The following is a 24379-nucleotide window of genomic DNA, read 5'->3' on the forward strand; positions in this document are numbered from 1 at the left end:
CACTGCCACCTGCCCACAGCAATTGTAAATTGTTCCTGAGTATAAGATATATCCAAATTTCAATATTAAAATGTAAGAAAGATGTAGATCCTTAGAATCAGTAAAATAAGATGTATTTTAATATCAAGTATTGAAAGCTACATATTTTTTGTAAACCAAGTGGGAGTGAAGTGTATGGGTGTTACATAATGATTTCCTTATTTTTTTCTCAGAGATATTTAAATTATTCTGATTTCAGGAAATTAAAACATCTTCTTTGCATATAAAATCTCCAAGAAAGAAATCCTTTTAATGGTAGAAGCCAAGGCTAATAGTTATTGCTTGAAAAGTGTATCAACAAATTACACCAATAAAGACAACTTGGGGCCGGGCGCAGTGTCTCACGCTTGTAATCCCAGCACTTTGGGAGGCCGAGGCAGGGGAGGGCAGGGAGGAGGGCGGATCATGAGGTCAGGAGCTCGAGACCAGCCTGGCCAACATGGTGAAACCCCATCTCTACTAAAAATACAAAAAATTAGTCAAGCATGGTGGCACGCACCTGTAGTCCCAGCTACTTGGGAGGCTGAGGCAGGAGAATTGCTTGAACCCAGGAGGCAGAGGTTGCAGTGAGCGGAGATCACACCATGGCACTCCAGCCTGGGCGACAGAGCAAGATTCTGTTTCAAAATACATACATACATACGTACATACATACATACATACATACATACAACTTCTTTTCTTTTCTTTTCTTTTTTTTAAAAGGCAAAAGCAACAACAATCAAAGAAGCCTTAGCGAGATGGGTGAGTACATGAGTTTTTCCTTCTTTTAGAAACTGTACAAGAAAAAATGTTAGTTATTCAAATCCAGCTGTTTAATACAAAGGATCCTTTTGATATTGGAACTATTCAGCTATCTTGACTATGGTGGTGGATGCATGAACCTACACAGATGATAAAATTGTGTAAAACTTAATATACACATACAGCCGGGCGTGGTGGCTCACGCTTGTAATTCCAGCACTTTGGGAGGCTGAGGTGAGCGGATCACGAGGTCAGGAGATCGAGACCATCCTGGCTAACACGGTGAAACCCCGTCTCTACTAAAAAATAAAAAATAAAAAAAATTAGCCGAGCGCGGTGGCGGGCGCCTGTAGTCCCAGCTACTCCGGAGGCTGAGGCAGGAGAATGGCGTGAACCCGGGAGGCGGAGCTTGCAGTGAGCCGAGATCGTGCCACCGCACTCCAGCCTGGGCGACAGAGCGAGACTCTGTCTCAAAACAAAAGAAAAAAAAAAAAAAAAGCTTAATACACACATACAAACACACAGTCATACATGCACATGAGCACAAGCAAACTTGGGAAAATCAGAATAAAATCAGTGGATTGTATCAATAGCAATACTATAGTTACATTATGCTATAGTCATAAAATGCTACCCTTGGGGGAACTGGACAAACTTCAAATATTATAATAAAAATTTCAATTAAAAAAATCTGACCACTGGAAGATTTAAATATGGAAAAGCCGATTTTACCTATTGCTATAAAATTGCTGGAATTTCTGTGTTAATACATTTTCTTTTTCAACTGTATCATCACTAAGCTACATATCATTTTCATATGCTGGAGTCATATGGGTTGTGAATTATCTAGGCTTTAGAAGGTGGTTTTAGCCTCGTGGAGGTTAGTACAGAGACAATCAATGTGGACAATGTAAATCATGCATAGACAACTGAAAAACAAACACTGAATAAAAATACTCAAGTAGCAATAGTAGAAAGGAAACTACATTGTAAAAAACATACATTATATATAAATTATATTTTCAGTATTATATAACATTCTATATGGTTTGAACAGTTAGAATTCAGCATTGTAGACATAATTTCCATAGAGTACAGAGATGGCTCCTGAATTTCTGTGCCCATAAACTTGTCTATGTTATCAGTAGTTTTTTTGCTTCGATTCTCGGCCTTTTGACTAAGATCTAGTGTAGTTTTTTTGCATAATAATGTACCTTTTGCTTTTGTAACTAGGCTTTGAATAAAAAGGCTTTCAGAAGCGTTGGTGTCTGGGGAAAATAGACAAAAGTCGATAAAATAATGAAATACTTGAATTCTTGTTTTAGTGCTTATAAATTTCTCATTTACTTTAAATGTATTTTTATAATTTATTTCTGTTTAGTTAAATATTTAATGAAAAATCTTAAGAAAAAAAAGAATATGGAGTAGACTTAGTACCAGATTTCATTTTCCTTGAATTGGATTTTGACACTTTATTTTACTTACAATAACTAGTGTTTTTTTTTTTGTTTTGTTTTGGCTGGTAGAGTCTATTTCTAGATTACATTGTGGCCATACATTTTTTACTTTTTTTTTTTTTTTGAGACAGTGTCTCGCTCTGTCACCCAGGCTGGAGTGCAGTGTCACAATCATAGCTCACTGCAGCCTCAGTGTCCTAGGCTCAAACACCTGAGTAGCTGGGACTACAGGTGTGCATTACCACCCCTGACTAATTTGTTGTTGTTGCTGTTGTTGTAGAGACAGAGTCTCATTATGTTGCCCAGGCTGGTCTTGAACTCCTGAGCTCAAGTGATCCTCTTGCCTCAGCCTCCCATGGTGCTGGGATTACAGGCGTGAGCCACTGTGCCTGGCCCATGCATTTTTTATTTTAAGATTATTCAAAGACATCAATCTCACTTTTTCATTGATTCCCGCAACATTTATTGAGGATCTACTAGGTGTCAATTTCTCCTCCTCTAACCTACAAATATATGACATAAAAATAAACACTGAGTGGATGCGTATTAGATCTTACAACTGATTGTATATTTTCTATCATTATTATTAAATATATTTTATTTTAATTTAATGTTGTTAAAGTAAAGATGGGGTCTCACTATATTGCCCAGGCTGGTCTCAAACTCCTGAGCTCAAGTGATCCTCCACGCTCAACCTCCCAAAGTGCTAGGATTATAGGCATGAGCCATTGTGCCCAGCCTGTTTTCTATTATTGACATGTGGTGATTTAAGTTTTTGAAAGGAGTTTTGTGTGTCTTACACTGCAGTGGGTTATAAAAAACATAGGAAAGCAAAGGAAATGGCTCCTGAGCTTCTAGTTTTGTTTGGTTAGTTAGTTTGTTTTTCTGGGGACAGGGTCTCTGTCCCCCCAGGCTGCAGTGCAGTGAGCTCAAGTGATCCTCCCACCTCAGCCTCCACCTCCCGATACTATAAAGTATTGGCACATCACCAAGATGTGGTGTGTGCCACCACATCTGGCTGATTTTTAAATTATTTGTAGAAATGAGGTCTTGCTACGTTGTTCAGGCTGGTTTCCAACTCTTGGGCTCAAGCAATCCTCCTTCTTTGGCCTCCCAAATTGCTGGTGTTACAGGCATGAGCCACTGTGCCTGTTTGTCATTTTACTATTGTGTTGAGTTCACTTGTCAGATGAATAGTTCGCAAATATTTTCTCCCATTCAACAGGTTTTCTCTTCACTCTGTTGATTGTTTCCTCTGCTGTGCAGAAGCTTTTTATTTTTATTTTTATGTTTTGAGATGGAGTCTTGCTCTGTTGCCCAGGATGGAGTGCAGTGGCATCATCTCAGCTCACTGCAACCTCTGCCTCCCAGGTTCAAGCAATTCTCCTGCCTCAGCCTCCCAAGTAGCTGGGATTACAGGCGCACACCACCACGCCTGGCTACTTTTTTGTGTTTTTAGTAGAGATGGTGTTTCACCATGTCGGCCAGGCTGGTCTTAAACTCCTGACCTCAGGTGATCCACCCATCTTGGCCTCTCGAAGTGCTGGGATTACAGGCGTGCACCACCACGCCTGCCCAGAAGCTTTTTAGTTTTAGTTCCATTGTTTATTTTTGTTTTTGTTGCCTGTGCTTTTGAGGACTTAGCCATAAAATCTTCTCCTAGACCAATGTCCTGAAGTGTTTTCCCTGTATTTTCTTCTAGTGGCTTTATAGTTTTGAGTCTTACTTTTAAGTCTTTAATTCATCATGGTGATTTTTGCATATGGTGCGAGAAAGGGGTCCAGTTTCATTCATCTGCATTTGGATATCCAGTTTTTCCAGCACCATTTATTGAAGAGGGTATCCTTTTCCCAATGTATGTTCTTGGTGCCTTTGTCAAAAATCAGTTGGCTGTAAATACATGGACTTATTTCTGGATTCTCCATTCCATTCTATTGGTCTATGTATCTGCCTTTATACCAATACCGTGCTGTTTGGGTTGTGTTCACCTTATAATATATTTTGAAATCAGGTAGTCTGATAACATCCAATTTTGTTCTTTTTGCTCAGGATTGTTTGGGCTATTTGTGTTCTTTTTTGGTTCCATATAAATTTTAGGACTTTTTTCTATTTCTGTGAAAAATGACATTGGTATTTTGATAGGAATTACATTGAATCTGTAGCTTGCATTGGGAAGTATGGTCATTTTAATTATATTAATTCTTCTGATCCATGAATATGGGATATCTTTGCATTTGTTTGTGTCCTTTTCAAATTTTAAATACCACAAAAATAAAGTTTTTTTAAATTTTCTTCTCATTTTCATTTGGTAGGGACCTAATAGTTATCTGATTCAGCCACATGTAAATCTGATTATCAGGGTCAGTAGGTAAATGTTTTCAATGAGCTAATGGTAAAGAATTATTAAACAGTTTGCTAAATTCTAGCAATTGTTTTGAAATAAACATGGAAAAGCCTTGGGAAATTCTGGCCTCTTTTGGTTCCACATTACAATCATGGGTTATTTCTTCCAAATGTATTTTTCTCATAGGAAGAGAAAACTGGCCAGAGGCCATCTGAAGCCAAAGAGATAAAACTTTATGCCCAGATTCCCCCTATAGAGAAGATGGATGCATCCTTGTCCATGCTTGCTAATTGCGAGTAAGTTCTCTTTTCATCCTTCTAGTATTGCTGTTAGGTTTCCCTTTCTTTTCTTAAACACACAAAGTAAGAAAATATGTTTGTTTTCTGTGGTCTTCATTTTTTTTTTGTTTGCTTAGTGTAATTCTCCCTTTGGCAAGGCCAAACATGAAAAATGACTGGTTTATGGGATTATTAATAGAAACTATTGAACAGTACAGTACAATTTTTTTTTTTTTTTTTTTTTTTTTTTTTGAGATGGAGTCTGGCTCTATCGCCCAGGCTGGAGTGCAATGGCATGATATCGGCTCTCTGCAACCTATGACTCCTACCTATGACTCCTGGATTTAAGCAATTCTCCTGCCTCAGCCTCCCAGGTAGCTGAGACTACAGGCACGTGCCACCATGCCCAGCAAATTTTTTGTATTTTTAGTAGAGACAGGGTTTCACCATGTTAGCCAGGATGATCTTGATCTCCTGACCTCGTGATCTGCCCACCTTGGCCTCCCAAAGTGCTGAGATTACCGGCGTGAGCCACCGCGCCTGGCCAAACAGTACAATATTTTTAGTACAGTTTTTATAATGTGTTTGAAAATATACATCTCCTAGTCTTTTGGGAGAAGCTAAATAACACAATAAACTATATATTTTTTAAATACGGAATGCGTCATGAATGTGTATGTCATCCTTGTGCAGGGGCCATGCTAATCTATCATTCCAGTTTAGTACATGTGCTGCTGAAGCGAGCACCATAATAAACTATGACTCTTGTAAAATCTACTACTTTCTCTTGTAAAATTATCCACAAAGTCAAAAATGTATTTTCTTACTACATGCCTAAGAGATACCCCTTTAAAAAAAGTTTAAAGTTAATAAAAACACGTTGTAAAACATCTGGAAAATATAAGCAGCACAAAGAAAAGGAATTAACATCAACCAAAATCCAGCACTGTGTGAGAACCAGTGCTAGCATTTTTGTAGAGCCTTCTAACTTTAAAAAAAAAAAAAAAAATTCTAATTGGGATCAAATTATCCTTTATTTTTTTGAGACATTCTTTGTCACCCAGGCTGCAGTGCAGTGATGTGATCTTGGCTCATTGGAACCTCTGCCTTCTGGGTTCAAGCAATTCTCCTGCCTCAGCCTCCCAAGTAGCTGGGACTACAGGCGCTCGCCACCACACCTGGCTAATTTTTTTTTATATTTTTAGTAGAGATGGGGTTTCACCATGTTGGCCGAGTTGGTCTCGAACTCCTGACCTCAAGTGATCCACCCACCTCAGCCTTCCAAAGTGCTGGGACTACAGGCATGAGCCACTGCGCCTGGACTACTTATTTTGTAATCCTATATCCTGTGACTTTAAATATCAAATCTATAGTAATTTCTGTTAATTTATTTTCTCAATATATGTATTTTAGCAGCATTCTGTGGCTAATTTGAGGCAATTATACCATGTTGCCTTGTAACCATGTTTTTAGGCTACAAGTGTCTCTCATCAGGGCTATAGTATACCACAGAATCACTGGGTTTTTTTCTGATTTCTTCACCCTGTGTTTGTCTAAGTGTGATCCCTTGATCATCTGCACTTTATGCAGGAGATCAGCCCTATCCCAAATTTATAGAAATAGAATATTTACTGATGAAACCTAGGAATCTGCATTTACAGTAAGCAACTTGGGTAATTCTAGGACGCATGTTTGTGAACCCATGCATTAGACTAATATCCATCTGTGGGATCAAAGGGGAGAGCAAACATATTTAGCTTTTGTACACAGCTTGTTCTTTGTGATGAGAACACAGTGTGTCACGTAAAAATCCACCACCACATGCTTTTTTGGCATCAGGCATGATTTCAAAGTGATCAAATATCTTCTTATCATAAAGCCATCTCAAAGGCAAACAAATTTGAGAAGGTTTTGTACCTCATGCTAAAGCACCTTGTGTATCACCTCGAGTCAACCTGTTCATATTTTGCTGACAATTTCTTTGTGCTGGCTGCCTTAACAAGAATTAAAGAATTATTTCCCAACCGTATTCCTAGATTTAAAGGCACTCCATTAATCACTGGGAGTTCTCAGGAGTGGGGGGTGACTAGAAAATATACAGATTTGGCCAGTCGTTTACATGACTTGCACACTCATAATCCCAGCTACTTGGGTGGCTGAGGCATGAAAATCACTTGAACCCAGGAGGCAGAGGTTGCAGTGAACTGAGATCATGCCACTGCACTCCAGCCTGGGCCACAGAGCGAGACTCTGTCTCAAAAAAAAAAAAAAAAAAAAAAAAAAAAAAAAAAAGTATTGTTCTGCTAGATGGTTTTTAAATTATGTATCATAGACATCTTCCCAAGTTGGTGTCTATAGCCCAATCTTCTTTGTTTTAGTGGCAGCTTAATATTTCACTATCTGTTCCTCAGTTAACAGGTGCTTATAGATTTTTTCAATTTGTCTGCTATTCCAGTAATACGTATAATCTAGTTCATTATCTTTTGGCATTTATATTAATATTTCAGTAGGATGTATTTCTATAAGTGAAAAACTGAGTCAAGAAATGTATGCATTAAAAAACTTGATAATACCAGGGCCAGGCGCGGTGACTCACACCTCTAATCCCAGCACTTTTGGGAGGCCGAAGCAAGTGGATCATGTGAGGTCAGGAGTTCAAGACCATCTTGGCCAACATGGTGAAACCCTATCTCCACTAAAAATACAAAAATTAGCCAGGCATGGTAGCAGGCACCTGTAATCCCAGCTACTTGGGTGGCTGAGGCAGGAGAATTGCTTGAACCAGGGAGGTGGAAGTTGCAGTGAGCTGAAATGGTGCTACTGCACTCCAGCTTAGGTGATAGAGTGAGACTGTGTCTTAAGAAGAAAAAAAAATTGTTAATACCAAATTGCCCTCAAGAAGATTTTTTCAAATTTTCAATAAGTGTTTATTAACTTATGTAATCAGAGAAAAACAGTGATTTTAAAATGAAGTAATAAATACTATGATTGAGTGGGGAAGTATTACTTAAATACTATCTTTCATGGGCACTATTGTTAAGGAATAATTTCTGATTTACCATTTAAGTTTTTCACATTAATTTAAATTTTTTCTTTGTTCTTTTAAAGGAAGCTTTCACTGTCTACAAACTGCATTGAAAAAATTGCCAACCTGAATGGCTTAAGTAAGTGATTCACAGTAACAGATAGTTCATGGATTTCCTAGTTATTTTAATAAACATTCCAGAGACAATATGTAATTCCAGAAGCTGGCACCTGTTTTAGCTATACTTGTTGTCAGATAGTAGAATACATAAACTATGTCTTAAGTTTGATTATCCAAAGAAAAGTAGAGATAGCATGAGCTCTGAACATTTTAAAGACATTTAAAAGCTTTTATAGAGTTAGAATTGAGATGTCTTAAATATAATATCAGATTTTTAATTACATATTTCTTTGTTCAGATTTGTCTTTTCTGTATTTCCAACTTGTTATATTTAATTTTTAATTCATCATCCCTGTTTTTCCCGTGCTCCTTATCCTTGTTAATGACATTGCCTCCCTCCCAGTTGCCAAGGCCTCTGACCCTGTGTTAGTTTCCTGTGGCTGCTGTAATTTGATGGCTTAAAATGATGGATATGTATTCTCTTATGGTTCTAGAGACCAGAAGTCTGAAATCAGTTTCATCTGGTGAAAATCAAGCCATGCTCCCTCTGGAGGCTGGAGGAGAATCTTTTTCTAGCCTCTTCCAGCTTCTGGTGGCTGCTGCATTCCTTGGCTTGTGACTCATCACTCCAGTCTCTGCCTGTAGTCACACTGGCTTCTCCTTCTATGTCACATCTCTGTCTGCCTCCCTCTTATGAGGATACATGTGATTGCATTAGGGCACACCCTGATCTTGAGGATAATCTCCCCATCTCTCAAGATCCTTAATCATATCTGCAAAGTACTTTTTTTTTTGCCATATAAGGTAACATTCACAGGTTCCAGGGATTAGAATGTAGGTATCTTTGGGGAGCCGTTGTTTAGCCTACCACAGTCTCTCTTGAAGCCCTATATGCAAGTTCATCACTAAATCCTGTTAACTCTACTCTTTGAAGGAGCACTCAAATAAAGTATTGCTTTTCCATTTCCAGGAGTTACAACTTTAATTTAGACCCTCATCATCTTCCCCTTAGGTCATGTTCTTCAAACATTTTGACTACTTTCCATTGTAAGAATTACATCTGAATTTATTATACATTCATATGAATATGCATATCAAATATGTACATACACATATAAACATGAATAAAGTTTGCAAGATAGCATTTACCCTTATATAGCATAGGTCCCAGTAATTTTTTTTCTTTTTTTTTTGAGATGGCGTCTCACTCTGTTGCCCAGGCTGGATTTCAGTGGTGCAATCTCAGCTCACTACAACCTCCGCCTCCTGGGTTCAAGCAGTTCTCCTGCCTCAGTCTCCCGAGTAGCTGGGATTACAGGTGCCCACTGCCACACCTGGCTAATTTTTGTATTTTTAGTAGAGACAGGGTTTCACCATGTTGGCCAGGCTGGTCTCGAACTTCTGACCTAAAGTTATCCACCCGCCTCAGCCTCCCAAAGTGCTGGGATTATAGTCATGAGCCACCACGCCTGGCCACTTCCATTATGTGTTTTTAAAATTTTCTTTCTTTTTTTTTTTTTTTTGAGACAGAGTCTCGCTCTGTCGCCCAGGCTGGAGTGCCGTGGCGCGATCTCAGCTCACTGCAAGCTCTGCCTCCTGGGTTCACACCATTCTCTTGCCTCAACCTCCCGAGTAGCTAGGACCGCAAGCACCCGCCACCATGCCTGGCTAATATTTTTTGTAATTTTAGTTTCGTGTTAGCCAGGATGGTCTCAATCTCCTGACTGACCTCGTGATCCGCCCGCCTCGGCCTCCCAAAGTGCTGGGATTACAGACGTGAGCCACCACGCCTGGCTTTTTTTTTTTTTTTTTTTTTAATGTTGATCACAACACACTAAATTGATTTCATAACCTATTAATTTAGGCTCACGACCCATAATTTGAAAAACACTATAACTTTTGTGATAGTGAAACAGGTCAGGGTCACTGGTCTTATTATCTAAGGTGTTATCCTAGTTCGTTGTCTCATGACTGAGAAAATTAAGGAATGTGGATGCAAAGGGTGAGGTTGCAGTGAAAGTTTAATGAGTGAAAAAAGAAAGCTCTCTGCAGTGGAGAGGGAACCCCAAGTGAGTTGCTGTTTTTACAGTTGAATTCAAAAACTTTTATAAGAAACTCCTCTCACCTCTGTAGCTGTTTGAGTAACTTCTCTTATCTGAAAAGCTGTCTGCACAACTCCCCCTTATCTATGTAGTTGTGGGTATATCTCCAGGCAAGCATCAAAGCACTGCTTCTCTTCTTTGTGTAATTATGGGTTTATTTTAGGTAAGTCCCTTTCCTCCCTGTACAAGTTCCCAGGGAGCCTACTGTGTACATATCTGAAAAGGGGAAGAAACTTTCCTGGGAGCCCGCCATTTATACAAAGAGCAATTTGTGCTGGACCCTACATACTTATCCGTGCAGGTGCTGCCTGAGTTTTCCCCAGGCTGTTGTATTTTTGCCTGTAGCTATGATTTTTCAGGCAGGCTGCTTTTCCAAGGACTGGCCTTCACTGTTTACTTAACTGATTTCTCCTTTTCTTCTCCCTCAATAGCCTCCTAATTGATCTCCTTTTCTCCTGTATTTCTGCCCTTCAGGTGACCTTCCTCACTGATAAGAGAGTTTTCTTTCTAAAAATATTATTTGAATATCATTATATCAGAGACCTTTTAATGATGCCTCTTTGCCTAGTAAAGACCAAATGCTTTGATGTTGCATTCAAAGTCATCTAAAAGCTTTTACTATCCAATTCACACCCAAATATACTATTTTAAAAATGACTTTGTAACATTTATTATTGCAATACTTTTCACTGAGAACAGCTTCTTCCTGTAACAGGAAAATCCTGTAAGAATTTAAGATTAAGAATGCAGCCAGATACTGTGGCTCATGCCTATAATCCCAGCACTTTGGGAGGCTGAGGCAGGTGGATCACTTAAGTTCAGGATTTTGAGACCAGTCTGGGCAATATAGCGAGACCCCCGTTTCTACTAAAAATGTTAAAAATTATCTGGGCATGGTGGTGTTTGCCTGTAGTCCCAGCTACTTGGGAGGAGGATTACTTGAGCTCAGGAGAGTGAGTCTGCAGCGAGCTATGATGGTGCTACTGCACTCCAGCCTGTGCAACAGAGCAAGACCTTGTCTCAGAAAAAAAAAAAAAAATTACGAATGCTATGTGTGAATGTCACCCCTCCTTAAAGACTTCCCTCATCTCCATCGTCAAAATTAATTACTCCTTTGGGAATATTCATAACAGTCTACTTGGATTATAATAATAATTACCTATCTCATAATTATTGTGAAGACTGAGTTAGTATATATAGAGTACTTAGAATTATGGCTGGTGCATATAAAATGCGCAACAAATATTAATCATTATTATAGTTAATTGGGAATATGTTCTGCTCTTTAGATAGTGAATTCCTTGAGGAAAAGCATCATCTTGTTAATCTTTTAATCTTCTATTCCAGTACCCCTCGTACCTTACTCAAAGTCGGCATTCAGTACTTACACACTGCTGGAAAGTTGGCCTTCAGTATTTACATAGTGTTAACTAGTAGAGTTGTGTTGTGAGATGCCTGTCTATTCTAATTTTTTGCTGACTCACTCATTAAACAATTTATTACATTTTATTCAGCTTTTTTGTCTGTAATTGAAGTAACTTACTTAAATGTGACTAAGCAAGTTGATAACATATTATTTATCATGACAGATTACATGCTTTTCTTTATATAAAAACATGACTGTGGACTGGGCATGGTGGCTCACACCTGTAATACCAGCACTTTGGGAGGCCGAGGTGGGTGGATCACCTGAGGTCAGGAGTTTGAGATCAGCCTGGCCAATGTGGTAAAACCCTGTCTCTACTAAAAATATAAAAATTAGCCAGGCATGGTGGCGGGTGCCTGTAATCCTAGCTACTCGGGAGGCTGAGGCAGGAGAATCGCTTGAACCCTGGAGACGGAGGTTGCAGTGAGCTGAGATTGGGCCATTGCACTCCAGCCTGGGCAACAAGAGTGAAACTCTGTCCCCAAAAAACGAAAGAAGGCTTGGCGCAGTGGCTCACACCTGTAATCCCAGCACTTTGGGAGGCCGAGGCAGGTGGATCACGAGGTTGGGAGATCGAGACCAACCTGGCCAACATGGTGAAACCCCATCTCTACTAAAAGTACAAAATTAGCTGGGCATGATGGTGCGCACCTGTAGTCCCAGCTACCCAGGAGGCTGAGGCAGGAGAGTAGCTGGAACCCAGGAGGTGAAGGTTGCAGTGAGCCAAGATTGTGCTACTGTACTCCAGCCTGGGAGAGTGAGACTCATCTCAAAAAAAAAAAAAAAAAAAGAGACTATGATAATACTGAAAATGGATGACCTTCTATGTAGGGCTGGCACTGGGTTTTAAATAACTTTCTAAACTTTGGTCCGTTGGTAGAGACTCTTAGGAAAATTGTAATAATAAGAGTTCCAAAAACTTAGTGGAACGAATACCTTGATCAATTATTGATGTCTGCTGTAGACACAAAATCAGAGAGTATAGGTATTTGCTATATTTGGCTCATTTCATTTTAGTTCTGCTAGTAACAAATACAATTTATGCAGTCTGTGGCTAGCGAATACATTTTATCTGTGACTATGAAGCAAAAAGAAGCTAATTGATCCATATGAGGATTGAAGTTATGCTGTAGCTTGCCTCCTACCCATCTCCTTTCATGAACACTGTAGTCTTACCTATTATGCCATCATGAGATGATCTGAAATAAATAGGTATTCCTATTTAACAGGTGATTTATCAGGCAGAACAACCCTAATAGCAATTTTTATTTATTGTACCAGAATTGTGACTAGAAAATTGCTTGATATGACTGTGTTCAAACCATGACTAAAAAGCTGTATAATATGAATAATAATCTTAAAGATTAGAAAATAAATTTTGTTGCTATTTATCTTTGGTGAAAAAGTATACTCCTTCAGGTTACAGGTTACAAATAAGCATAAAACTTGAAAGCACAGTTTTGATTTTCATCAGGATCTTGTATGAAGAAAACTATAGTACTTTTCTTCTAGTGATACCCTACTTATGCAGCACATAAAATATGGAAAATATATATTGTGTTATGTTAGAACACTTAATCTATTAACTTTGGATATCAATTTATTTCCTTATACAGTAATACATATGGTCTTTTTAGCCATTCATTACCATTTTCATGTGCAGTTTTTCAAAAAGGAGTTAGAGATTATCTTAGAAAAAATTGCATGTATTTCTTATCTCCCATTGCTGAGGTCATTTCTCAGTCCTCATCTTAGTTGATGAATCAGCGTATTTTTGACACAGATGATTTCTCTTCCCTCTTTAAAGCATTTTCAGTATTTGGCTTTAGGATACTGTCCCCCTTGATTTCCTCCTGTCTTTTTGGCCACTTTTTCCCAGTTTCATATCCATAACCTTTAAATATTGGAAGGCCCCAGGACTCAGTTCTTGTATCTCTTCTCTTTTTTTTCTTCATTTACTCCCTAGATTATCTCATCCAGAGTCATGGCCTCACCATCAGTATGCTGATGGCTGCCACATTTAGATCTCTAGCCCAACTGTGTCCTCCGAATTGCAGATTCATATATTCCATTGGGTGATATTTCCACAGGATATCTGACAGACATCTCATACTTTTTAAAAATTGAATTTTTCATTTTTTAAAAAATTTAATTTTATGGCTGGGGATGGTGGTTCACACCTGTAATCCCAGCACTTTAGGATGCCCAGACAGGTGGATCACTTGAGGCCAGGAGTTCAAGACCAGCCTGGCCAACATGGTGAAACCTCATCTCTACTAAAAATCCAAAAAAGTTAGCTGGGCGTGGTGGCACACGCCTATAATCCCAGCTATTTGGGAGGCTGAGGTGGGAGGAGCTCTTGAATCAAGTGTGAATCAAAGTGCTGGGATTACAGGTATGAGCCCCAGTGACTGGCCAACATCTCACACTTAACATGTCCAAAACTGAGTCTAGATATCTTCCCCTAACCCCAGATAAACCAACTCCTGTGTGTTTCTTTTCTTTTTACAGGATCTTGCTCTGTCATCCAGGCTGGAGTGCAATGTGATGCCATCTCGGCTTACTGCAACCTCCACCTCTTGGGCTTAAGCCATCCTCCCACCTCAGCTTCCTGAGTAGCTGAGACTATAGGTGTGCACCACCAAGCCCGACTAATTTTTTTTGGGTATTTTTATAGAGTTGGGGTCTCCCCATGTTGCCCAGGCTGGTCTCGAATTACTGGGCTCAAGCGATCTGCCTGCCTCGGCCTCCCAAAATTCTGGGATTACAGGCGTGAGTGAGCCACTCTTGCACCAGATTTATCTCAGATAGCGACAAGTCCATTTCTCCAGTTGTTCAGGCCAAACCTCTTGGTAATTTCTTGACTCCTCTCTCTCACATCCTCTCTAAAGCCTATTATTTCCTTTAATTTCTTTCATATTATATGTATGGACTTACAACCAAGAATATTTCCTCTAATTTCATGTCCTATTACTCTTCATTCATTCTCTCAGCTTATGTGGTCCTGCCTCAAAGCTTTTGTACTTGAAGTTCTCTTGCCTGTAAATGTTCTTCCTCCAGATATCTGCATGGTGAACTCTCTTACTAACTTCCTTTGGATCTTTCCCTAACATCATCTCCTATCAAAAAATCAACTGTTCCCAACCTCCTGATATTTCATTGCTTTTACTTGGTTATTTCTTTTCTCCTTCACATTTGTCACTATCTAATATACTTACTTATTTTGTTTATCTGCCAAATGTTAGCTCCTTGATAGCAGGAATTTTGTCTGTATTATTTGCTGTAATATTGCAAGTGCTTATTGCTGTTCCTGGTGTATGGTAGATGATCAATAACTTATGTGTTGAGTGAATAAATTATTGAATAAGCATTTAATTCTTCATGAAATAGAAAAAAGAAAATGGTGTTTTTTCATATCAAGAAGCTTTAAAGAATAATTATGTGATTTTCTTAAATATTTAATTTTCATAAATTTATAGTAGTTATATAGGATATATTAGTTTGCTAGGTTGCCGTTACAAAGTCCCACAGATTGGGTGGCTTAAACAATAGAAATTTTCTCACAGTTCTGGAGGGTAAAAGTCCAAGATCAAGATGTTCAGCATAGTTGATTTCTTCTGAGGCCTCTCTCCTTGGCTTGTAGATGACTGTCTTCTCCCTCTGTCATTTTTTTTATTTTTATTTTTTTGAGACAGAGTCTTGTTCTGTCACCCAGGCTGGGATACAGCGGCATGATCTTGGCTCACTGCAACCTCCGCCTCCCAGGCTCAAGCAATTCTTCTGCCTCAGCCTTCCTAGTAGCTGGGATTACAGGCACACACCATGCCCAGCTAATTTTTTTATTTTTAGTAGAGATGGGGTTTCGCCATGTTGGCCAGGCTGGTCTCAAACTCCTGGCCTTAAGTGATCCACCCACCTCGGCTTCCCAAAGTGGTGGGATTACAGGCGTGAGCTTCTACACCTGGCCCCTCCCTCTCTCTTTACATGGTCTTTTTCTGTGTCTGTGTCCAAATTGCCTCTTGTTACAAGGATACCAATCATGCTGGACAAGGATACCAATCATGCTGGATTACGACCCATCCAAATGACCTCATTTTACCTTAATTACCCTTTTATTTTTTTTAAGTGTCTAAATGGCCCAATTAACTACCTCTTTCTTTTTTTCTTTTAGACAGGGTCTTACTCTGTTACCCAGGCTAGAGTACAGTGGTACAAACTCCTGTGCTGAAACCATCCTCCTGCCTCAGACTCCCTGAGTAGCTAGGCTAGGCTTACAGGCATGTGCTACCATGCCCCATGCCCAGTTAAATTTTTTTTTTTTTTTTTTTTTTTTTGAGAGAGAGTCTTGCTCTGTCACCAGGCTGGAGTGCAGTGGCACAATCTTGGCTCACTGCAAGCTCCACCTCCTCGGTTCAAGCGATTCTTCTGCCTCACCCTCCCAAGTAGCTGGGATTATAGGCATGCGCCACCATGCCCAGCTAATTTTTGTATTTTTAGTAGAGACGGGGTTTCACCATGTTGGCCAGGATGGTCTTGATCTTCTGATCTCGTGATCCACCCGCCTCAGCCTCCCAAAGTGCTGGGATTACAGGAGTGAGCCACCTCGCCCAGCCTAAATTTTTTATTTTGTATTTTTATTTCTGTAAAGGCAGAGTCTTTCTATGTTGCCCAGGCTGGTCTCGAACTCCTGGCCTCAAGTGATCCTCCCACTTCACCTTCTCAAAGTGCTGGGATAATTGGCATAAGCTACCATGACTGGCCCAATTACCTCTTTACAGGCTCTGTCTCCAAATGCAGTCATGTTCTGATGCTAGCGATTAGGATTTAAAGATAAGAATTACACAATTCAGCCCATAACATGGGGTCTTGCTTCAACAGTTAAATCATTTGGTGTGAATTAGACCACTCTTAAAATACCTTGCTCTAAAAGCTCATTGTTTCTTGTAAGACGATTTAAAATAATTTATAAAATAAATTAAAGTTTAAAGTCAAAGTTACATATGCCTGATTCACACAGACACACACACACACACACATTCACACACAGATCATTTATTGTGTACTTACCATGGATTACACATCTCACTGAATGTTTTAGGTAATTACCTCATTTCATCCTTAGATTCCTATAAGATAGAAATTATATTTCCCCATTTTATATATGGTAAAATAGATTCAAAGAGGTTTGGTTGCTTCCCTAGAGAGTTGGGATTGAAACTCAGTTAATTGGATTTGAGTTCTTACCATTCAATTATGGATGTTGTAGAATAATGTCATCCAACAGAACTGTCAGCACTGTCCCAATACAGTTGCTACTAGCCACATATAGTTATTAAGCACTTGAAATGTGGCTAGTGTGACTGAGAAACTGAATTTTAAATTGTAATTAATTTTAATTAAAGAGCCACATGTGGCTAGTGACCACCATATTAGACAAAGAAGTTACAGATGTTTAAGGTGTGAAAATTCAATATAGTGATAAGCAAAAGTAATCACAGTAGTTTCTTGGAACAGAAATGAGGTTTCCTGGGTGTTTAAAAAAGATTTTTTTTTATTTGGAAAAATAATATATGCATCTGGCTTTATTCAAATGGTTCAAAAGAGATTACAATGGGAAATGTCTACTTCTAACCATAGACTGTTATTTCCTCCCCAAAGACAACCACAGTTTCTACTTTCTTTTTTCTCCTCCAGAAATAGCCTATATGATATACAAATAGAAATAACCTTTAAAAAATAAAGATAGGCATTTTATTTTTTAACCAAATCACAGTCTAATTATTTAAAAACTTGAAAGCAAATGATTTTTTAAATACCAAATTTATTTTATTTCACTTCTAATCCTTCATGGAGTGAGGTGGACAATACATAAATATATGTTCTTATTTTCTAGTGTGAGTTCTCATAAGAGATTTGAAATATATATGTTCCCAAACTCAAAATATTCTCTACTGCTCTTCTATCCTGTAATATTTTTATTAGCCAGCAATTTAAGACCATGTGTTCCAGATAGCTAACCATTTTTAAATTTAATATTGACATGTTATGAAATTATACCTGTAGTGTTTACTTTAGATGATAGGTCAATGTTATTTTCTACTTGATTACCCATTTTTGTTAACACAACCTTTCTTACTCATTGTATAAGGATATCTATTATATAAAACTTATTAAAGCTTTATTATACTAGATTTACAACAATTGTGTACTATGATTCTAGTAAACAAAAAAATGTTTTCTTTTCACTACAGAAAACTTGAGGATATTATCTTTAGGAAGAAACAATATAAAGAACTTAAATGGACTGGTAGGTTGTTATTTATTATTATTTTATTTATTTAATTTGCACACATCCATGAATAATTTCTTGGATAAATTCCTTGAAATGGAATTGCTAGGTCAGAAGGTATCAGTTTCTTTTAAGGCTTTTGTGACATATTCTCAAGTTGCCCTTCAAAAAGTTTGTAACAACCTATACTCCCACCAGTAATGTGTGAGATTTCCCAATTTCCCATACCAGCCTTAGGCATTTAAAATTTTTTTGACATGTCTTATTTCTATATTTATTGGCCATTTGAATTTCCTTCCAAAGAAGGTAAGATGGAGTAATAACGTAAAACTAGGCAACTTCATGAAAGATTAAGTGTATTTTTCTTGTATTTGTTCCCGAAAAGACAATAATTTTTAATGTGTTTATTGTTAAATAATTCATAAACATACTGAAATTTTGTATGGCCCTGACTCCTTTCCCCTCCCAATAAATCTAGCTTGTGCTTTGTAAGAGGCAGTGGGGAGCTGAAATTGCAGTGGTTTTCAACAGTAACCTCCCAAGACCAAACAGGCTAACATGGCCATCCTCCTCAGTACAGAAACAGTGGTAACCCTGAATAGGAGTCATGTTCAGAGGTGCAATTTTGGAATTATCTCAAATTTATTAACCAAACTGTGAATTATATTTCCACCTCTGTGATTCTATTTACCCACGTAAAGTGTTACTGATGAGTTTTAAAAATGCTTGGAAATTCTTAAGGGTCAGGCTGGGCACGGTGGCTCACACCTGTGATCTCAGCATTTTGGGAGGCCGAGGTGGACGGATCACGAGGTCAAGAGATCGAGACTATCCTGGCTAACAAGGTGAAATCCCATCCCTACTAAAAAAAATACAAAAAAAAATTAGCCAGGCGTGGTGGTGGGCGCCTGTAGTCCCTGCTACTCGGGAGGCTGAGGCAGGAGAATGGCATGAACCTGGGAGGTGGAGCTTGCAGTGAGCTGAGATGGGGCCACTGCACTCCAGCCTGGGCAACAGAGCGAGACTCTGTCTCAAAAAAAAAAAAAAAGAAATTATTAAGGGTCAGATTCTGGGATTAAATAAAGGAAGTTTATAACCATTAGATGAATTATTTGCTTTCTAATTGGATATAGTGAGTAAAATTCTTAATGCTCTATAAAAATTTGATTTTTTTTTTTTTTTTTTTTTTTTTTTTGAGAGGGAGTCTTGCCCTGTCACCTAGGCTAGGGTGCAGTGGCGTAATGTCAGTTCACTGCAACATCCGCCTCCCAGATTCAAGTGATTCTCCCTCCTCAGCCTCCTGAATAGCTGGGATTACAGGCACGTGTCACTGTACCCAGCTAATTTTTGTCGTTTTAGTAGAGATGGGGTTTCACCATGTTGGTCAGGCTGGTCTCGAACTCCTGACCTCAAGTGATCTATCCGCCTTGGCCTCCCAAAGTGCTGGGATTACAAGCATGAGCCACCATGCCCAGCCCACAACTGTAGATTTTATAAAACACTGTACACAGGCTACACTTAATTTATAAATAATGTTTTAGCTGGGCACAGAGGCTCAGATCTGTAATGCCAGCACTTGAGGAGGCCGAGGCAGTGGGATCACTTAAGGCCAGTAGTTGGAGTCAAGCATGGACAACATAGTGAGACCCTTGTCTCTACAAAAAAAAAATTTGTTTCTTTAATTAGCCAAGCATGGTGGCACCTGCCTGTTCTAACTACTCAGGGAGCTGAGGCAGGAGGATCACTTGAGCCCAGGAGTTCAAGGCTGCAGTGAGCTGATTGTGCCACTGCACTGCAGCATGGGTAACAGATCAAGACCCTGTCTCTAAATTAAAAAATAAACAAAGAAACAAAAAAACAGAGATTTTTATGCCATTTCATAAAGCTCTCCCACTTCTGTAACCTCCAATATGATATTATTTACAGAGCAGACGTTTACTTTTTTGTTTTCAATACTTACAATGGGTTGACCTTAAAAAATCACAAATTTTAATAGCTGAGAGGTGCCTTAAAGAACTTGTCCAACTTCCTCATTTTTTCCAATGTTTTTTATGGTGGTGAAATATGCATAACATAAAGTTTACCATCTAAAGGATTTTTAAGGGTATAGTTCAGTGGTAGTAAGTAGACTTGTACAACCATCACCATCCATCTCCAGAACTCTCTTCGTCTTGTGAGTCTGAACCTCTATAAGCATATAATAGCTTCCCACTGCCTCTTCCCCCATCCCTGGCACCCACCATTCCACTTTCCATCTTTACAAATTTAACTACTCTAGGTATTTCATATAAGTAGTATCATACAGCATTTATCTTTTTATGACTGGCTTATTTAACTTAGCGTAATGTCCTCAAGTTTCATCCATGTCGTAGCATGTGTCAGAATTTCCTTTCTGCTTAATGTTTTTTTTTTGAGACTGAGTCTCACTGTATTGCCTAGGCTGGAGTGCAGTGGCGCAATTTCGGCTCATTCCAACCTCCGCCTCCCAGGTTCAAGCAATTCTTCTGCATCAGCCACCAAAGTAGCTGGGACTACAGGCATGTGCCACCACACCCGGCTAATTTTTTTATATTTTTAGTAGAGATGGGATTTCACTATGTTGGCCAGGCTGGTCTCAAACTCCTGATCTCAGGCGAGCCACCCGCCTCAGCCTCCCAAAGTGTTAGGATTACAGGTGTGAGCCATTGCACCCAGTCTGTTCCTGCTTAATGTTAAATGATATTCTATTATGGTATGTATGTACCATATTTTGTTTATCCGTTTGTGTATCAGTGGACACTTGGTTCACGTCCATCTTTTGGCTATTGTGAATTTACTACTGTGAACATGGGTGTACCAATATCTTGAGACCCCACTTTGATTTCTTCTGAATATGTGCCCAGAAGTGGAATGGCTGGATCCCCTGTTAAGTGATATCAGTTATCACATGATAATTGTTTTAATTTTTTAAGGAACTGCCAAATTGTTTTCTATAGCACCTGCACCATTTTACCTTCCTGCCAACCATGTACAGGGTTCCAATTTCTCCACATCCTCACTAATACTATTTTCTATGATATTGATAGTAGCCATCCTAATGGGTATGAGATGGTATCTCATTGCGCCAATCTCCTCATTTTACAGAGTAAGAAACTGAGGAGAGAAATGACTTGTTTACATGCAGAAGCTGACCAGCTTGCTAAATGACTGTTCAGTTATTGTCCAATTCTTGAAAGAGTCAGTTTATTTAATGACAGATTTCACTGAATTGATTCATTCAAACTTTGCCAGGTTTTCCTAATTGATATTCACTAGCCTACTTCACTAAAATCTTGTCTTTATTATCTACTTAACAAATACCTGTAGGAAATTGTATTATTGGCTGGGCACAGTGGCTCATGCCTGTAATCCCAGCACTTTGGGAGGCTGAGGCGGGCAGATCCCTTGAGTTTAGGAGTTCAAGACCAGCCTGGACAACATCTCTACAAAACCCATCTCTACCAAAAAGACAAAAATTAGCCAGATGTGGTAGTGTGCACCTGTAGTTCCAGCTACTAGGGAGGCTGAGGTGAGAGGATTGCTTCAGCCCAGGGGAGGTTGAGGCTGAAGTTAGCTGTGTCTGTGCCACTGTACCCCAGCCTGGGTGACAAAGCAAGACCCTGTCTCAAACAAAACAAAACAAAAAACAAATTTTTTATGTTTGAAAATTATCATAATAAATGTTGGAGAAGACCCTGAATTTTAGACCTAGCTCTATTATTTAATAGCAGTGTGTTCTTAGAAAAAGCCCTTAATCCCTCTATACCAGAAATCAAATAACCTGCCTTATCTTCTTTCAAGCAGATGTTGTAAGGACCAAATAATATACTCTGTGGGAATGTAATTTGAAAACCATAGCATTAATGAAAGTGATAAGGTGGTGCTGTTGTTTCCCCTCTTGGTGATTTCAGTATTTCAGTAGCTGTTCTTAAAAAAACTCCCACACAGCTACTAGCTCTTCTACAAGTAGACAGGCAGGGTCTAAGTTCGCTTGGAAAGCTATTATGCATATCTTTATAAAGGAGACGGAAAGAAAAGGTTAAACATAAACATAAATCAAATTTTGTTCTTTTTCAGGAGGCAGTAGGGGACACGTTAGAAGAACTGTGGATCTCCTACAATTTTATTGAGAAGTTGAAAGGGATCCATGTAATGAAGAAATTGAAGATTCTCTACATGTCTAATAACCTGGTAAAAGACTGGGGTAAGCTGAGAGTGGCCCTTTGCTAACCGTCTACCGCCTGTTTATAGAAAATAGTCCGAGAGGGAAAAGATGCAAAACGAGAACGTTTATTTCTAAGCACAGAGAGAAAGTGGGAACATTTATGTCTAAGCTCAGAGAGAAATAGTATAGGAGTTTCTAAATTTTAAATGCTTAACATTTATATTTAACTATTTACTTAGGATGAGTATAATCTGATAGGTCCTGGTCCTATTAATCATGAAAAAAATTTAAGCTATTATCCAAAGGCTGAAGTAATCAGTTTAACTATAATACTTCATAGGCAGAAGACTTGTTTGATATCTATGTTACTTTGCTTTTTTATTTATAATTCATTCAGTTATATGCGATGAACTATACCAGTCTCTTTGGATACATAGTTGAATAGGACATTATCTCTGCCCTCAAGGAGTTCACAGCTTAGTGGGAAAAATTAGTTTGTAAGTTAATAATTATAAAACTATGTGATAAGAGGCGAGGCGCAGTGGCTCTTGCTGGTAATCCCAACGCTTAGGGAGGCCGAGGCAGGCGGATCACCTGAGGTCAGGAGTTCGAGACTAGTCTGGCCAACATGGCAAAACCCAAAAATTTTTTTGTAAAAATACGAAAAGATAGCCAGGTGTGGTGGTACACCCTGTAGTCCCAGCTACTTGGGAGGCTGAGGCATGAGAGTTGCTTTAACCCAGGAGACAGAGGTTGCAGTGAGTGGAGATCATGCCTTTGCACTCCAGCCTGGGTGACAGAGGGAGACTCTTTCTCAAAAAAACAAACAAACAAACAAAAAAACACAAAAACTGTGTGATAAGTTCTGCAATAGAGATTTGAATGAGTTGTTTTAAGAATTCAAAGATGAGGGAATGGGTACAGACAAAGGCAAGTTAGCTTAACCTACACTGATGCAGCACAGCAAGAAGAAGACCTGTCACTGGAAAGTGATTTGTTCTTTTTGACTCTGAATCTCATTTCATTTTATTTCATCCTTATGCTAGCATTTAAAGTAAAGAAGTGTGTCTTCTTTTCCTTCCCATCCTGTAATGTCTTCTGAGAACGACTTTATATGGTATAACTTTCCCAGTTTCCTTCAAAATCTTAAACAACTAATTGTCATGAATAGTCACAAACTGAGGGTTAATGATATTGGAATTTAATCCCCAAAATTGTAACAGTAAAACTTGCTGGGTGTTTTGTTTTGTTTTGTTTTGAGATAGAGTCTTGCTCTGTCACCCAGTCTGGGGTGCATTGGTGCAGTCTCTGCTCACTGCAACCTCCACCTCTCAGGTTCAAGCAATTCTCCTGCCTCAGCCTCCTGAGTAGCTGGAACTACAGGTGCACACCACCACGCCTGGCTAATTTTTGTATTTTTAGTAGAGACAGAGTTTCACTGTGTTAGCCAGGATGGTCTCAATCTCCTGACCTCGTGATCCGCCCGCCTTGGCCTCCCAAAGTGCTGGGATTACAGGCGTGAGCCACTGTACCCAGCCAAAACTTGCTGTTTTAATATGGAAAATATTATTTTACTTGTAGCTGAGTTTGTGAAGCTGGCAGAACTGCCATGCCTGGAAGACCTGGTGTTCGTAGGCAATCCCTTGGAAGAGAAACATTCTGCTGAGAATAACTGGATTGAAGAAGCAACCAAGAGAGTGCCCAAACTGAAAAAGCTGGATGGTGAGTGATTCTGAGCTGGCTTGGACCTGTCTTCTAGGCATAAAAATGGAATTTGTGGCATGGAATCGTGAAGAGGAGAAAAACTAAAGAAAAAATATCTCTGATATTCCAGGTCATTTCTATCTATATAAAATTGAATGGTCTAGGTTTGAGCCAAGGTAAGATGAAAAACTGCTAGGATATTTAGACTGGTACAATATTCTCCCTAGACTGAAAGCTTACAAGAAAGCTAGGCCTGACCAGGCACAGTGGCTCACGCCTGTAATCCTAGCACTTTAGGAGGCTGAGGCGGGTGGATCATCCAAGGTCAGGAGTCTGAGACCAGCCTGGCCAACATGGTGAAACCCCATCTCTACTAAAAATACAAAAATTAGCCGGGCGTGGTGACGGGCACCTGTAATCCCAGCTACTTGGGAGGCTGAGGCAGGAGAATTGCTTGAACTCGGCGGGTGGAGGTTGCAGTGACCCGAGATTGTGCCATTGCACTTCATCCTGAGCAAAAAAGAGTGAAACTCCATCTCAAAAAAAAAGAAAAAGAAAAAAGAAAGAAAGAAAGCTAGGCCTAGGCCTTATAAATCTATGTGGGGCCAGTCACAGTGGCACGTTTCTGCAGTCCCAAGCTATTCAATGAGGCAGGAAGATTGCTTGAG

At 39.1% G+C, this 24379-nt stretch overlaps 1 protein-coding gene and 1 pseudogene across 4 annotated transcripts in view; one reads left to right on the forward strand and one right to left on the reverse strand.

The window, feature by feature from the left end:
- The window catches only part of DNAL1 (dynein axonemal light chain 1), a 51176-nt gene that overhangs the window by 5225 nt on the left and 21572 nt on the right, over positions 1 to 24379 (forward strand). For 2 of the 4 annotated variants that reach the window (XM_005561725.4, XM_045396706.3), the window contains exons 2-7: positions 745 to 783; positions 4771 to 4880; positions 7971 to 8026; positions 17787 to 17842; positions 21920 to 22046; positions 23589 to 23729. In XM_005561725.4, coding sequence (XP_005561782.1) covers positions 745 to 783; positions 4771 to 4880; positions 7971 to 8026; positions 17787 to 17842; positions 21920 to 22046; positions 23589 to 23729 — 529 coding nt within the window. The remainder of the gene's footprint in view (positions 1 to 744; positions 784 to 4770; positions 4881 to 7970; positions 8027 to 17786; positions 17843 to 21919; positions 22047 to 23588; positions 23730 to 24379) is intronic. The other 2 variants (XM_073997755.1, XM_073997756.1) reach the window with 1 other exon arrangement.
- Positions 5511 to 5609, reverse strand: LOC123574774 (U6 spliceosomal RNA; annotated as a pseudogene).

The sequence above is a fragment of the Macaca fascicularis genome, chromosome 7 (genome assembly GCF_037993035.2).
Source record: "Macaca fascicularis isolate 582-1 chromosome 7, T2T-MFA8v1.1".
NCBI lineage: Eukaryota > Metazoa > Chordata > Mammalia > Primates > Cercopithecidae > Macaca > Macaca fascicularis.